The sequence below is a fragment of the Nanorana parkeri genome, unplaced genomic scaffold (genome assembly GCF_000935625.1).
Source record: "Nanorana parkeri isolate BGI_ZX_2015 unplaced genomic scaffold, ASM93562v1 scaffold99, whole genome shotgun sequence".
NCBI lineage: Eukaryota > Metazoa > Chordata > Amphibia > Anura > Dicroglossidae > Nanorana > Nanorana parkeri.
The window spans coordinates 2,250,841-2,268,430 of record NW_017306367.1 but is presented as its reverse complement, the minus strand read 5'-3'; the positions used below and the strand labels follow the sequence as shown (position 1 = coordinate 2,268,430).

General features: G+C 41.4%; 1 protein-coding gene across 1 annotated transcript in view; it reads right to left on the bottom strand.

Moving 5' to 3' along the window:
- LRP5 (LDL receptor related protein 5) overlaps positions 1–17,590 on the bottom strand; it is a 153,209-nt gene that overhangs the window by 43,132 nt on the left and 92,487 nt on the right. The window contains exons 8-10 of the mRNA XM_018552882.1: positions 6,391–6,607; positions 4,747–5,036; positions 2,719–2,945 (exon numbers count right to left, since the gene is read on the bottom strand). Of these exons, the coding sequence (XP_018408384.1) occupies positions 2,719–2,945; positions 4,747–5,036; positions 6,391–6,607 (734 nt within the window). The remainder of the gene's footprint in view (positions 1–2,718; positions 2,946–4,746; positions 5,037–6,390; positions 6,608–17,590) is intronic.

The following is a 17,590-nucleotide window of genomic DNA, read 5'->3' as shown; positions in this document are numbered from 1 at the left end:
TTACAAGCTGAACAGGTAATGACACAATTAAAACGCTTATATAAATGTTTTAAAATGCCAAGAAAATTACACTCTTCTACTAAACTGCAAGGCCAGAAAGATCTCTCTGCTACTACCTGGATCTTAGCTGTACTACTTCCTGGATCTTCCACCTGCTAAATGGACAGAGGTAGTGAAGCTGCACAGAATTAAAAATCCTTTGGCAGATAAAACAGTAAACCGTGGAATAGGTATTACCATCAATTTTTTTTTTTAACATGCATGTTCGCAAAGAAACACTAATGTGTTTATCATAGCACTTCATCTCTTTTCAGGTCAAATGTCTATTTAACCATTACAAAGCCATCAAATAACGTACCGCTACCTGGTATGTAATATTTACACTGTTCATTATGAAGCCTATTGTAACAAACAGAATTTGTATCTCAACTGTAAACAAAATGTTTCTTGGAGTTCATCACAGGACACCAGTAGTCAAATTCATCAACCATTGGGTTATGCAGCTACCTTCAGGTGGTTGGACACTGCAGGACCACCCTGCATAACCCCTTTCACTCCCGGCCTGCCTTAATCTTGTACCAAGCCGTACAGAGCAGGTTACAAAATACAAAGAGAAAGGCTCCATGCCTCGTGACATACTCCAAGAAATGTATTTTACCGGCAAGACAAAAATCCTGGTTTTTTTTTATCGTACATCACAGAACACAGGGATTTAACCTCTTTAACCAGTGGGACGTTCAAAAGCAGTGCAACACAGCAAACAGCTGATAGGCCCAAGGAACAACAACCCCAACAGGGAACAGAGAACTAGAAAAAGGTGTGTCTGAAAGTCAAAGGACTGCCATAAGGACCTTCTGGCCCAAATTGGCATTCACAGAAGCCTGAACGTTCACCTAGTGAAACTTGACAAAAATGTGCACAGAAGACCAGGTGTCAGCCTTACAGATTTGGAAAATTGAAGCCTGATGCTGAAACCCTCAAGAAGCACTAACATTGCCAGTGGAGTGGGCAGTGAATGGAAAAACTTTCCCCTTCAGCTAGTAGGTCTGATTGATGGTCTGACAAAGCCACCTAGGATAAGTGGAGTTGGAGGCTGGTTGCCCTAAGGGATGACAAACAGGTAGTCAAACCTGCAAATGGAAGCAATCTCAGAGAGGTAAACTATAACCACTTGAACCACGCCCAAACAGTAGAGGTAAATTTCCTTAGGATATTTAGGTGCAGGACACAAGGATATTAACACAATGTCTTGGTTAAGGTGGAAGGCAGAGACAACATAAGGGAGAAAGGAGCCCTTAGGCCCCGACACAACTTTATTTTATGGACGAACATAAAGGGCTCCTTGCATGTCAAAGCAACCAATTCAGAAACCCGCCCAGCAGAGGTAATGAGAGCAAGGACTTGCGAGCAAGGATAGAGGGAAAACTCTGGGGGGGTTAAAAGAACAGCTTCTGAAGGGCCAACAGAACCAGATTGGGGTCCCCATAGAGTCACTGGAACATGTACCTGGGCAAACAACATGGGCCACCTTTTGCACAAAGGTCCTTCACTAAGGTGTGAGAGGCAAGCAATCTCTAGGACAGAATAGCCAAGGCAGAAATCAGATTCTTGATGATACTTGAGGGTTAAACCATGGTGCAGCCAGACTAGTGGAAGGAAAAAATGCAACCCTTGCATTACTTCCTATGATGGAACTTCCCAGGTTCACACCAAGTGAACTAGTAAATTCCTGTCTTGAAAATAAGTCAGAAGAGGGAACCCTAGAAGGAGCAGAGGAAAACCTTGATGCTAGCAGCAAAGGGAATAGGGAACACAGCATTTAACGAACAGAAATAGTGTCCCCAGAGGGGGTAGAACCCTTGGCAGAACTGTGATCCAGTGGCTGCGCACTACTCAATAACCTTTGGCATTTACCTTCTCACTGCCAAGCACTCTCTAAGGCCTGGTTCACACCTGGGCGTTTTACAGCGCGTTCCTACACGCTGTAAAACGCTCAACATGTGAAAACCAATGATTGCCTATGGGCATGGTTCCCACCTGGGTGTTTTACAGTGCGTAGGAACGCTCTGCAAAACGCCCAAAGAAGTACAGGAGCTTCTTTGGGGCGTTTTGCCGCGCGTTTCCATTGGCATTCCCAAGTGTGGAGCGGGGGTTAACAAATCGGTAACCCCGAGCCACACTCGGGAATACAGCGTACAGGTCTTACCTTGTCCACGATCCCCGCTGCGTCTTCGGGGGCTGTGCCACGCTTCCCATGCGGCCAGAGGGCGTGGCTGCCATGCCATTGAGTTCAATGCACTGCCACGCCCCCTCCCGCCCCAAGACAAAAGTGAGCCGGCCGGGAATGCGATCCAGTGTGTTTCGGCCACAATTGGGATGGTGTGAACTAGCCCTCAGTCTTACCATGACAACACACATTCACCATACAGTATCAGGACTACTGAACCCGCCCCTTCCCTATTCTGCATAACAGATGGGCGTGGTTCTGTAGTTCTCAGAGATGGCTGAGAACAATGCAAATGAGAAGAAGAGTCAGCAGTCAGAGAGCACAGGAAGTTATCAGCTCATATATTCCTGGCAAAATGAAAAGGCGACTTTCTTTTACCTTATCAAACAGATACAATAAAACGCTTCAATAAAAAAAACAAAAACATCAATATAAAAATTGTTAATGCATATTTAAAAAAAAAAAATCTCAACGTATTTTGCCTGGCTCACCCTTTTGCTGGATCCAGTGCAAGAGATCGTGGATTATCCAAATCTTTCCAAACTAAAACTTGTCTAAACTGTCCATCAAGACGGGATACTTCTATTCGGTTGGTTCCAGTGTCTGCCCAGTAAAGGTTTTTTCCCATCCAGTCAACAGCCATTCCTTCTGGATAGTCAAGGCCAAACTCAATTACATGTTCCACTGAGCTTCCATTCATAAAAGCTCTGCTGATTGTCTAGAGGGCAAAAAGAATAAGTGGACATTTAAAAAAAAAATGTGACTGCAAAACAAATGTACATAAAATTTAAGGATAAAGACTAGCGGTAAATGTAAATATGTTCACCTGGAAATTATTAAGTATTACATGGAATACATCACAAAGCAAAATACCTGTAGAACCAGCTTTGGGAAATCCAAAATCGTACAGTTTTCACCAGTACAAGAGGTTCGGGTAAATCATCCAGCTGTTCTGGTGACAACTAGTCCACCAGGACAGGAAACAATAAATACCTCAAAAGTCTCAAACCCTTTCTATTGCTACCTAAAAGATTGTTGTTGCTGACTGCGTAACCCTATGAGAGCTTTTCCATCAATTTCTGCCCATCTAAACCCCATCACTGAACATGAAGTGAAAGGAAACCTCCCCAGTAAAGACACAGAAAAAAATCAAAACCCAACAGTTTCCAACACTCCTTTTTCTAAATAAAACCTGTTGGCTGGATTTAGGATTTAACCAGAGTGTGGTAGCTGATGCATTGGAATGTCCTATAATCTCATTTTTAGTTCCTATAATGGATTTCTATTAAATGCATTCATTGGGGAATCCATAGTGTAAAGGTTTGCAATAACCGGGTACTTTTGATTTAATAAAAAGAGAAATGTGTCCCCTCTTTAACTTACACACCTTTATCTGTTCAACAAGAAAGGGGTAGTAAATTCCCTGTCCTGGAAAGGCGCAGGTAGGCTGCATATAAAACGCTCCAAAATGTAAATACCTCCTTTGCTGCAGAGCTGTAGAGCTGCTTGTATTAAAGGGGGAACAATTATTCTTTGGTGCAGAGATTACACTTTTGTGCCTAGAGTTCCACTTTAAATGAGCTGGCAGATATGAACATGGTGAAATGGATCACTAGCACAGGCTGGGTGAACTGCAGGTGGAGAGGTTTTTTTTTGCTTGCATCAATCACTGTACATACGATCGAATTAAAGCTACGTGTACAAATTGTTCATTTCTTGTGCAATGTCCCCAAAGAAACTGTTTAGCTACCTCACAAAACAGCAACTGTAGCCATTTAAAAAGCAAAGTTTGCATTTTCTCTCCTACTGCTAAAAATGGAGAGCTTGCTAAAACAATCTTATGCATCTGACACTTTGTGGGGTGCCCCAATGCCTGGAACCCTGCAGAACCCAGTGGTTCCTTCTGTCAGCCCCTAGGTCACTGTAACCTGTAGTGACACTGGAGCCACTAGATGAAACCTGTCCACAGAAGGGACTAGGTATTCAACTCTTCTGCAAGTGTCAAATGTACAAGGTTTTTCAGCAAGCTTATCTTTGAGTGTAAGCTCAGCTGTGAGGGCAGCATGTGGAGTAACTTTACTTTTTTAAATAGTGATAGTAATGCCTAGGTGCTAGTTCTTACAAAACCAGCAGGTATTTAGTGTAGTAGCTATATCATATCACCAGAGTTTCACCCTGAGCAGCATAAGCATACTTGGTCAAGATAAAACAAAGCTGTCTATGGCAACAATGCAAATAAATCTACCTAAAAGTGACAATTTAAAGTAAAATTTACAAGTGTAGAACTTTCAGTTTCACTTTCATAGGCACGTCAGCTCTTGAAAGGCGACAAAGTACAGTTGCTTTGTGCACACCAGACAAGATTATTATACAGCAAATTAATAATCTTTGGGTTTTGTGTGCACGTGGAGAGGTTTTTAAATGATTTCCTCAACTCTAGTAGTTGCCTATGTATTGGTGGAACCTTTAAAGTGGTGGGTAAACTAGACTATTAGGAGACATCCAGATTATTATTTTACCTTTAAAGTGATATCAGTCCAGTAGATCATGTTATCAGACACATCAAAATCCAAAGCAGATGCCTCTTTTACCCCAGTAAGAGGGATGGCAACATTATTATTATTTGTTTCTAAAGAAATTCTGTGGATTGCTGCTCTGCTAGTGAATACCAAGAAGGCCTCAGGAATAATGCACGTTTTCATGTCACCAAGTAACTCCAATCCCATTGGACAGGAACATCGTATAGCACGAGGAGTGAAGAAACAAAGATGACTGCAGCCTCCATTGTTATCTGCACATGGATTAGTTCCTAGAATTGTTAAAAAGAAAAACATTGAATCAAACAGCAAATCATCCATGTTTATAGTCAGTCACAAACCATGCTGCCCACAAAAGCAGCACTACAACAGCAGTATAAAGGTTGGGACACTGCATGCGAAGCTCCGTGCCAGATAGCTTTGCTTCGCTCTGCACGGCTTTGTGTGCAGTGTGTCACAGGCTTTACTAGAACCTTAATCTCTGTATCTGTAGGCACGAAACAAACAATACAGTTGATCAAAAAGGACAATCCCACCCAAAACTGATATTTCAGGGTTATGGAGCATTCACTGAGGAATTGCAACACCAGCATTCCACTTTGAAATGATAACAATTCAGCAGAATTAGGAATTCTCATGACAAACTTATTTATCTCAATTTTGCAGGGCAACCTGGTCCAAGAGCAACAGCCCATGCTGAGCCAGGCAGCACTGAAATCCTCCTCCAAGCTAACAGGGCTTTCTCTATAGGCCTTAATTAAAAACCTAGCAAGACAACTGCTTTATGGTCTATGGCGGAAAGCTGCGCAAGTGTATTTTAACTGGCTTCGAAGAGTCCCAGAATGCCAGCCAGCTCAGTGTAGGTAGCAGCATCTGGACACGGCAGCCTGTTTGACTAAGGTGAGCAAAAGGGTTTATAGGTGACCTAACGGGTGAAGGAGAGTTGTTAGGCACTGGTCAGTTCAATTATTCTTTGAGGGTATTTAGAACATGTCTGATGCTAGAGTGCATCTCTGTGTTGGATATTACTGCATAAGGCAAATGTAAACAGCAGGACAAGACTGCAACTGTTGATGGAAGAGAGGGTCAGGATATGCAATTATGCTGTGTTAATGAATAATATCACTCTTATGGGCGTTATCTCTTAAACTGAACATTGAGAGTACAGAGCAGAAAGTAGGATTTGCTCTAAAGAAGAACTCTGCACAAATTAAGCCTTGCAGTGGGGCTATACCTACACTGCAAGGGTTAAGTGCACATTTTGGTCTAGGGTCTAAAACCGCCTGATCCGTGTTCCTGCAGTGGTGACCGCTCCCCCCCCCCACCCCCCACTGTTGGCTATGGTATGTCCCTTGGTGTCCTCACATCCAATGCAAGTTAATGGATTTGTATTAAACATGGAGGATGTAAGCGGGGTTTAGAGCCCAGGGAGAAGAGGCTGCAGCCAGGCGGGATTGATGGAGTATGTCTTTTTATTTTAGACACTAGACCAAAATGAGCACTTAATCCTTGCAGTGCAGGGGGTAGCTTCATTGTAAGAGTTCATTTGTAATTTATCCCATTAATTTATCCCAACAATCTTCTGTTTACATTTTGCTTGTGCTGTAGTCACTTTAATAAACATACCGAATGTATTTGTCACACTGGCAGCTTTAAGCCCCATCAAGTCTGGCAGCTGGTCAATGATGATTTCTCGGCTGGCCCGGACTTTATGTACTCTTTCAATACTTCTTCTTTGCCAGTCTGTCCAATAAATGTGATCTCCAAGTAATGTAAACCCAAATATATGTGGCAGCTTGTCCTCCAGCAAGACTCTGCGCATAGTTCCATCAACATTCATAACCTAATTAGAAGGATACATGTGAAATCATTACACAATTCAGTTTGGGGGAAAAAAATACAACCGAATTTTAGTTTTTTACTATAATAAAAGCAAAAACAATCTACAAAATAGTTGTTTCAGAAGGCTGTCAGGGCTGAAGGCAGCAGGCACAAAGCTCCATTCTCAAGGGAAGATTTGTTTCCTAAAAACATTAGGGGTTCCAGCTGTTAAACCAAATAAAGGGCAAAAGTATAAGGCTGCATGAGTTCAGTACTGGTGTGAACTGGCACAGGAGTGACACTTGGGTGTTGATAGTTTTGGAATTTAACCCCTTAAGGACCAAGGCCGTTTTTTGTTTAGATGTTATAATCCACATTTTAGGCCTGAAAATTACTTAAAACCCCCAAAGTCAAGACGTTGTAGAATACAATGGTTGCAGTTGCAAAATTTTATCTTTCACGACATTAGTGCAACTTATTATCAAACCACAAAAAAATGCACCCAAACATTTTTTTAAATAATGTTTACATTTATCTTTACTTGAAGGCCTCATGCACACACACAACGCAAGAGCAAAATTGTATATTGCGTATATGCGTGCACTGTATGCCATCTCAGAATGCATAATTCTTTATAGAAACTTCAATGTACTGTACGCGCGTGTATATGCGCACGCGCGTAAAATACACAGAACTTGCAAGCCGGGATGCATCTTGGTTACATTTTCTTGCGCATCTTTACGCAGCGCAAATATACGGCTCCATACGCAGCTATGTGTATGGAACAATTTATTTGCATATGCTGCATATGGGAAAAAATGCTGCGCGCATCTATACGCAGCATATTGCAAGGCAGTGTGAATGAGGCCTAATTGCTATCACATTGAGGAGCTTACAAGCCCTCCAAGTGATAGCATATTGGTGGTGACAGGTCCTCTTTAAGGTGATACTGGGGGACCAAAAGACCCCTAAGATCACCTTTCCACTCTAAATAAGCTATTGAAGTGCAGATTGCACTTCAATAGCTTATTGCTGGGCTTCAGGAGCCAAGTAATGACAGCTCAGGGACCGGAAGTGATGCAATACGCATCACTCCCAGTCCCATAGAACGGTGAGGAGATCGGTCAATGGACGTTCACAGCTGTCCTCCCCAGCCTCCCCCCGACACCCAAGATGCTAGTCCCAGGGCCCGCAGGAGGGGCAGCGGAGCCCGGGAAACACAGCAGGGGTGTCGGGCAGAAGTGGACACTTAACCGGCCCGTAGAAGCGATCTGGCGACAGTTGAGTCAACAGAATCGCTTCTACTGTAAAGCCGACCGCCGGATCTACAAATATGAGCAGAGCTTTTTGCCACCGGGAGTCTGTTTAACCCCTTAAGGACCCATGATGGAATTATCCCATCATGGGTCGTGAAGGGGTTAACAGTAGCACTAGCCAGAGAGTGCTAGTGATAGTTTGTTTGGTTTATAAAGGGTTATATTAAAGTTAGGCTTGGGATAAGGGGGTAACTTATGGGGGTAATGGGTTGAGTTAAAATTAGGAGACTGCACAAAGTTTTAGGAATCTTTGCAGAAACATAATATGGAGGCTACTCGTCCTTCTCTCAGCAGGTCAGCTAACCTATGTCCCAGCAGTAAATTAGAATTATTTCAGCCTTCTGACCTCTAATGCAAAAACAGAGCAAAAAATCTGGGAGGAGGAGCAGGGTGGGCTGCTGAAAGAACGACAAACATGTTTAGTGCTTCTGTTGTGAACTTTAAAGATTATTTGCTTCATAGTGGATACAGCTACTGAGGTCTGGTTTTACAGCTCATTTACTAATGTTGAATAATACGTAAATGCTTGAATGTCCATAGCCTAGCCACAGGTTCACATTAAGTGACAGGATTAGATTTAAGTAAATGTAGATCCTAACTGGATGACATTTCGTTTGCTACAGCACTCTACGTAATAAAATGTTGCATCCTTTTTCATCTCAGTACTGCTGACCTCCTCCAACCTCTTTGCAGCCACTTCCTGTCTATATCCACTTCCTCTAGCAGCAGCTGCCTGGCACTGCTCAGGACAGACTTCCTTATGGAGGCCATAATAGACCATGCATGCAGAATGCGCATCAACACAACTACTTATATTCTTTACTGAAGTGCAAGTGACAGAGTGACAACTGAGAAGAACAATTGTGAAAGAAACAGATCACTAATATCAAAGATGTCACCATCCCACCAATTAGAGTGATCAGCAAAAATACATTTTAATGAAAAATTGCCATTCGATTGCAAGCACCTTTGGGGCCTCAGAGGGTCTCCTTCATCAGGCTTCTGAGCCTGATGAAGGGGACCCTCTGAGGCCCGAAAGCGCTTGCAATTGAATGGCAATTTTTCATTAAAATGGACTTTTGTTGATCACTCTAATTGGTGGGATGGTGACATCTTTGATAGTCATATATTGTTCACGGCGCCATCCGAGGTCACTACGAGCACCCACCTGTATACACAGGATATTCAGGGATCTGGTGAGGAGTGCAGCAGGATACAACCATTTATCGTATACAAACAGATCGCTGTCACCATATAACAGGAAGTTCTTGAATAAGTACCTTCATGGCAGAATTACCAGGTAATATTTTACTGAACGTTTCAGATTTTAAAACCAGTAAAAATAACACTTGCGTTAACATGTTAAAAAGGATTAAAGGTTTCCATTGGGTTTACATCTATTTTTCTTGTTAATGGTTGCTTTCAGAGCTAGGTTAGGTTATAAAATTATAAGGGTTTAGTGAAAGTGTAACTCTCCTTATTGTTAGTTTCTTGACTGCTAAGCTTATTCAAAGTCTTCAATACTATGCGTCACTAACCTAGTCTGTAGATTAGGAATTCTGACTTTGCTTTAACTTCACTTGCTGCATATGTGTTCCAGGAGGGAGGCACAGTATCTACAGAGGCCGGGGACAGCTAAGCAGCTAGCATTTTTACAACAAGTTTTAGCAATGTCTGCTCTTAGCCTGAAAGACCTGCACTAGATTCCAGCTCCAAAAAAAAAATATTCTGGGGCATTACCATCTGCTGTCCTCATTTAGAATATACATAAGTACATAAAACAAAAGCTTAAAAATACTAAGGTGCTACCCTACGCTGAGTAAGAGCAGGTTTATGGAGAGCCTCTTTGAAATCATAAAACGAATGCACTGTCATCATTTAAACAAGTCTCATCTGGAGATGAAACTAACATAAACCATGTGTATTTTCTGTACTTACTGTAGAGTCATTACATAGCCATGCAGAAAAAAAGAATCAGATTAAATAAGAGTTACAATTTTTAAGTCGACTTCAGGGTAATTAGAGATATTATAGACACCAGTGTGTACTTTGATAGGTCATAATCCTATTTTCCCTTGAATGATATAAGCATTTTAAGCTCCTGAACCATGCAACGCCACACCTTTCACTCCAGAGGAGACTGACATGTAGGGTTTTTTTGAGTGAAACCTATACTCATCACCTCAGGGACTTAAAATGTCATGCAACATACAGACTGGAGACAGAAGAGTGGGGTGTGGCTCTCATTAATAAATGTACTGTATTTGAACCCAGTAAGGAGCTTAAAGCAGTATTAAACTCTCAAACTTTTTATCAATAATAAATCCAGATCAAACAAACCCACACTACCCAGCAAGGAATTAATTTGACTTTTTGCTCAAGCACTTACAGTAATCATGTTTCAGAACAGCTGGCATCAACATTCTCAGCTTCCCTTCCCTGAACTTCCTCTCCAGTACAAGAGCAGTGTCCAGCAGCTGTCCATCTACTAGCCTGGAGAAGGGAGGAAGAAGGAGTGCGGGGCTGCTGTGCGTTTGTAAATAGTCAAGAAATGTCACCAGCATACCAGACCGATCATTACATCAAATAAGCGTCCATTTATTGACGTATGCCGTCTCTCATTTGCAAACGCCTTCGGGGCAGCACAGGGTCCCCTTATCAGGCTCGGAGTTTGTGGAGGCACACACAAGAGGTGCTCCATAGGGCCCTGCAAGGGTAAGGAGCAACCCTAAAACAGAATATTTGAGCCAGAACTCAGGGGATCAGCTGATTCAGAAGGAAGCTAAAAAACGTATGGCTTTCCATTCCTGCACACCAAGATCCCATAGACTTGAATAGGTTGTACCTGTACTGCAGAAGTAACATCACACTCAAGTAAATGGAACATTGGTGCACTTGAAGCCTGGCATTTATTTTTACCAGACTAGATGTAGACAGGAGGGGGAAGCCACAGCCTGGTATGGAGGGCAGTACGGGCCTGCAGGGGGGACGGAGACTGCACAGGTTAGTGCATTGAGGGGGCTAAGGGATGTTTTACAATGGGTGAACTCATCTTTAATATTGTACTTTTTTTTTAATTATCTTGTTCAGACCTATTTAGCCATAACCTTTCCATCACCACAAAGTTTCAGGCAGATAGAAACATAGGAGCACCATTGTTTTTTTCCCCCCATAAAAAAATGTCTTACAAAAACAAATGGTTTATGTTATATTGCTAGTTTAAATAAAAAGTGCTCACTGAAGTTCATCTTTAAAACTTTACATACAGGAAATAGCTAAAACTTAAATTATATCTGCATACCTAGGTCTAAGTGTAACTTTTGATACTTTTTTGCTTTTATTAGACATTTACCGGATTTGCTGCCCAGCCCTGTAAACAAACAGACTATTCAGCAGGAATTTCCTCATGTGGCTATTAAAGCCCATGCAGGGGGGAGTATGTAAACTATTCTAAGCCTAGATAGGAAACTGACACACATTTGGCACTCAGTAGGACATATCTTACATGCATTTTGTTATCACATTTTAAAACACAAGTTTAAAATGATGTAAATCGTATGGGACAACAGTGGCGCCTTCTTCGTAACTTAATGCAGATTTACAACCCCAATTCTAAAAAAGTTGGGATGTTGTGTAAAATCTACAGAAACAGAATGCAATGATTTGCAAATCTCAAACCCATATTTTATTCACAATAGAAAACATGTTAAATGTGTGAACAGAGAAAATTTACCATTTTAAGAAAAAAATAAAGGTAATTTTGAAATTGATGGCAGTAACACATCTCAAAAAAAAGTTGGGACAGGGCCATGTTTACCATGATGCAGCATCCCCTCTTCTTTTAACAACAATCTGTAAACGTCTGGGAATTGAGACCAGTTGCTGGAGTTTTGGGAGAGGAATGTTGTGCCATTCTTTCCTGATATAGGATTCTAACTGCTCAACAGTCCTGGGTCTTCTTTTGTCGTATTTTTTGGTTGAAAATGTGTTTAATATTTTTAATTGGTGAAAGGTCTTATCTGCAAGCAGGCCAGTTAAGCACTTGGACTCTCCTACTACGAAACCCTACTGTTGTCACAGATGCAGTATGCGGATTAGCATGGTCTTGCTGAAATATGCAAGGCCTTCCCTGAAAAAGACATTGTCTGGATGGGAGCATATGCTGCTCTAAAACCTGGTTATATCTTTCAGCATTGATAGTGCCTTTCCAGATGTGTAAGCTGCCCATTTCAAACCCACTAATGGATCACCATACCATTAGAGATGCAGGCTTTTTTTCTGATAACAAGCAGGTAGGCCCCTCTCCTCTTTAGTCTGGACGATACGGCGCCCATGGCTGTCAAAAAAAACGTCAAATTTCGATTCGTCTGACCACAGAACAGTTTTCCACTTTACAACAGATCATTTTAAATGAGCTTTGACCCAGAGAAGACGGCGGCATTTATGGATCATGTTCAGATATGGCTTCTTCTTTGCATGATAGAGTTTTAACTTGCATTTTTGGATGGCACCTTGAACCGTGTTCACAGACAGTGATTTTTGGAAGTATTCCTCAGCCCATGGAGTGATGTCCATGATGATCACAGAAACATGCCTGTTTTTAACGCAGCGCCATCTGAGGGCCAAAGATCATGGGCATCCAATACTGCATTTTGGTTTTGTTCCTTACGCACATTTCCCCAGATTCTTGGAATCTTTTGATGCCATTATGTACTGTAGATATATTTATATTCTTTGAAATTTTACTTTGAGAAACAATTTTTAGACGCAGCTTTTCACAGATTGGTGAACCTCTGCCCATCTTTACTTCGGAGACACTCTGACTCTCTAAAGCTGGCCATACACCTTACAATTATCTGCAGATTTTCTGTGGTCAGACGGAAAAGGTGCAACAGATTCCTCCATCTACACTTAACTGTATGGATGGAGTAATTTCTACCTGGGCCAATCTGTTGCACTTTTTCCATCTGACCACAGAAAATCTGCAGATAATTGTAAGGTGTATGGGCACCTTAAGATGCTTTCTTTTTATACCCAATCATGTTACTGACCTGTTGCCAATTAACCTAATTAGTTGCAAAATGTACTTCGAGCTCTTCCTTGTTAGTGCCACTTACTTTGTCAGCTTTTTGTTGCCCTGTCCCAACTTTTTTGAGACGTGTTGCTGCCATCAATTTCAAAATGACCCTATGTTATCTTAAAATGGTAAATGTTCGTACTTTAAACATTTAATATGTTTTCTTTTTTGTATTGAGAATAAAATATGGGTTTATGAGATTTGCAAATCATTGCATTCTGTTTTATGCAGATTTTACACAGTGTCCCAACTTTTTTGGAATTGGGGTTGTATTTTCCTCTTTAATAAGTACTTGGTACTCTTTAAAATCAAATTCAGTTCAATACGTTTTGGCCCCAATGTGTAGTAAAGGTACACCATAACTAAATCTAAATAAAAAGAATTCCATACTACCTAATCATGTAATCCACTTCTACTTACTCCCAGGGATGAGTAGAATACATCATGTTTATTTAATAGTTCATTCTAAACTACACCCCTAAGTAAGCTGCAATTACCTTTAAATAGTGTGTATTGGTAGACACATCTCCAGACATTTCTTTTTGATGTCTGTAAACATTTGGATATTAAGTATTTTTTTAAATAAAAGGCACTGCATAGTAAAAAGCTCACATTAAGGCAAATTCACCGTTATTATGCAAGCAGTATACGCACACAAATATCATGTTTTTGGGCAAATATTTTTTTCCGAACATGCACAACCTATTTTACAGTTATTAAGGTCCACTAGTCAAAACTGTTTATTCCGTTTTGGATAGAGCAAGGAAGAGTTAAGAGCATCTGATAGGCTTTCAGTACTGTCTGTGTCCCTATTTGGGGTGCTCTTTTTTGGGACATCTGGGTAAAAATTGAAGGAAAATCTCTCCTGGGGTTGCAAACAAAACAAAAAAATTGCTGTCCTTTCATAAATACCCCCAACCCCTGAGTGTAGGCAACCTGGAGACAGGGTTGGAACCTTGGACTACAAACTCATTTAGGGAAGAGACTTTCAGGTCATTACTCGCCGCCCGGTTTTCTGATTGGCCAGGAATCAGCAAACCGCTCTCTAATAAATGCAGACATGCAATATATGTCCTGTTTTACAGCATTACCAGAAAAACACAGAGGCCTGGAAAGCGTTTAAAAGTATTACTTATAACTGCAGCTTTCTTCATTTTATAAGTTTAAATTATATTCTGTGTGTCTATGTGACAGAGTGTATTTCTGAAAGGATGCATCATTTTAATGTTTCCAGCTGGAATACCAGAACTTTGATTTGAATAATGAACTAGCAAATGTGTAATTTGAATAATGAACTACCCTCTCAGTTATACCAAGCAATGCAATATAGGCTACATCTCTTCCTTTGCCGTTTCTCGACACTGCAGAGGAGACACAAGCTCTGCTAAGAAGCCCACTAGTTTACTTTGAAAAACGTTCAAGTTTTGCACTATTTGGACATTGTGGTTAATTCTCCCAGAAGGTCCTGTCCTCTCAATAACCTTTAGAAATCCATATTACGTGGTTTAACAGCCGTCTTTCTATGTTTATTAAATGGAGTCTTCTGTAGCTGTAAAATAAAGCTAATTCTAAGGTCCCATTATAGCAGTCTGTTGGATGCACTATTTCAAAATTATCTATACTTATGAGCCCCCAAAACACTGCACTTGCATATTAAACCCTCAGATTTTTTAACATAAAACAATACTGTAATGTGCGCCTTACTGTAATCCATGGTTGTTTTCACTTCTCTTTGCTGCTCTTCCTTTTAAATTTGTATCTGTTCTCATGCTGGGCAGAACTTCTGTTTTGCAGCAGACTGCCTTGTCTCTGGAATGGCTACATGGTGTCTGTGTATAGGTTTGCAACCTGAGCCAGCACTACTCCCTGCTGATCGGATCCGATCAGCAGGGATCTCCAGTGACATCATTTACCATATATGGACTTTCCGATTTGTAGTAAATGCTGAAGAGAGAGAGAGAGCTCCTTCCCCTCTCATCAGCGATCCACGATCTGTCAGCAGGGAGAGAAAGAGAGAGGGGGGAAGGAGCTGGCACACGGGAACGTGCAGGTAAGGAGAGAGCTGCTGCCCATGTCCATATATTCGTGGACGCGCAGCAGCTCTCAAGAATCACTGTCAATCATCAGTGGGGAGGATCCAGTCAGATACGTCGGGATGTCTTCTCATTGCGTCGCTTAGCCCCGCCCACCACCTAAAATAAGGTTTTAAAGCCTTCCTGTGCATTTTGGCTAATTACAGTAAATTACATTATTTACTTATTTAGCCTAAGGAATGCATTCATAAAAAAAAGATAGAACCCCATAGTTCAAGCACATAGTTCAACCCCATAAAATTCAAGCACTGTGATGCGTTCTAATGTGCATGGCATACACTACAATATGATGCACACTGTTGCACGTGCATGTTATGTGTGGGGGTGTGACACACACACACACTGGCAACGCTGAGGACCATAGAAACTGGCAACGTTGAGGACCGTAGATGCAGTAGTCGGCCTAGGAAACCTAATGCAGCAGATGAGACACATCATGCTTACTTTCCTTCGACATCGGAAGATGTAAAGCAGTGCCATTGGCACCGAACTGGTGGAAACCAGGGGGACCCAGGTACACCCATCTACTGTACAGAGAAGTCTGGTTAGAAGTGGTCTTTATGGAAGAATTGCAGCCAAAAAGACATACCTCTGATGTGGAAATAAGGCTAAGCGACTCAACTATGAACGAAAATATAGGAACTGGGGTGCAGAAAAATGGCAGCCGGTGCTCTGGAATGAGAAGTCAACATTTTATTTATTTTATTTGGCTGTAGCAGAAGACAGTTTGTTCGCCAAAGGGCTGGAGAGCGGTACAATAAAGAGTGTCTGCAGACAACAGTGAAGCATGGTGAAGGTTCTTTGCAAGTCTGGGGCTGCAATTCTACAAATGGAGTTGGAGATTTGGTCAGGATCAATGGTGTCCTCAATGCTGAGAAATACAAGCAGATTCTTATCCATCATGCCATACCATCAGGGAGGCGTGTGATTGGCCTCAAATTTATTCTGCAGCAGGACAACGACCCCAAACATACAGACAATGGCATTATGAACTATCTTCAGCATAAAGAAGAACAAGGAGTCCTGCGAGTATTGGTTTGGCCCCCACAGATCCCTGATCTCAACATCGAGTTTGTCTGGGATTACATGGAGACAGAAGGATTTGAGACATCCACGGAATATCTGTAGTTAGTTCTCCAAGATGTTTGGAACAACCTACCCGCCAAGTTCCTTCAAAAACTGTGTACAAGTGTACCTAGAAGAATTGATACTATTTTGAAGGCAAAAGGTCACACTAAATATTGATTTGATTTGAATTGCTCTTTTGTTGATTTACTTTCCATTTTGTTAATTGATAAAAATAAACTATTCAAACTAATTTCTAAAAGGATTCTTACTTTAGAGCATTTTTTCACACGGTACTGTATATGCAAGATGTTTCCATGTGCAGAGACCAGAAATTGCTGGCGCTCTTTTCTCTTTGGACTATCAAGGATTGTCACAAATAAATAAATGACTTTTTGCACTAATCACAACATTCCTGGAGTTCATTGAGTGACACTCTCTCTCCTCTGTTTAGGATCTTTGCAATCAATACTGCTTTGTTACAAAACTGAGGTATGCTGGGAGTGGGAGGGGGTATGCTAAGCTGCTGGTCACTGTTTTTAGTTTGACAATGTCCAAACTGGAAGGATGACCTGGGGTCAGCACACAGCCCAGTCCATCTCCACCATCAGGAGCTCTAGTGAACATCGGCGGACCCTTATATTCCACACCCTGGGGGGACCCCATGCTACCTACTCAGCATAGCAGCACCCTGCCTAGTACTTGAACTTTCAGCTCAACCTGACTTCCACTGCCTCGTGCACCCTTTGATCTAGGTGCCCCTGCAAGTGTAACAGGAGGGTCCATATTCCTGATTCCAGATCACCTCTGTGAGCCCCGTTTGTGACATGCATAACATCCAGGGAACTAGCAAAAGTTGAGCAGGATGGCAGCCTTTATATTTCTTTGAGCTTAGGGGGTCTCATTCTCCCTGTTGGAATTTTGTACTTTTTATGCTTGCAAAGGTATACAGGAACCCTGAAATGTCACTGTTGGGCCATATAAAACATTAAGTAGACCAGGGGCTGACTAAGCCCATTCAGTTTTACTGATAGCCAAAATATTACTTTTGGGTTTAATAGTCCTTTGAAGTGGAAGTTACCTTTAAATTTAAGAAACTAAGTCAATTTTTTGGTAGAAGAGGTTTTGTAGTTGACCAAAAACTACTAATTTACCAGTCTATCAATATTATCATCAGTGACCACCCAATAGCTAAACAGATAAGACCCCAGGCTAGAAGAAACAAACACAGAAGAACCAGAGGTGGGAAGCACGGAACTGTCATCGCTAGTAAAGTGTGAACTAATAGGTAGTTCACACTTTGCCATACTTACACATGTGCATACTTAAACATTATGGCATGAGCTCCTGAGGCACTTAGTTCTGCTTTAAAGGCCCGCAGTACAATTATCAATATTTAAACAACCTGAAAAATTACTGAAAAGTGAGATCTATATATATCTATATATATATAT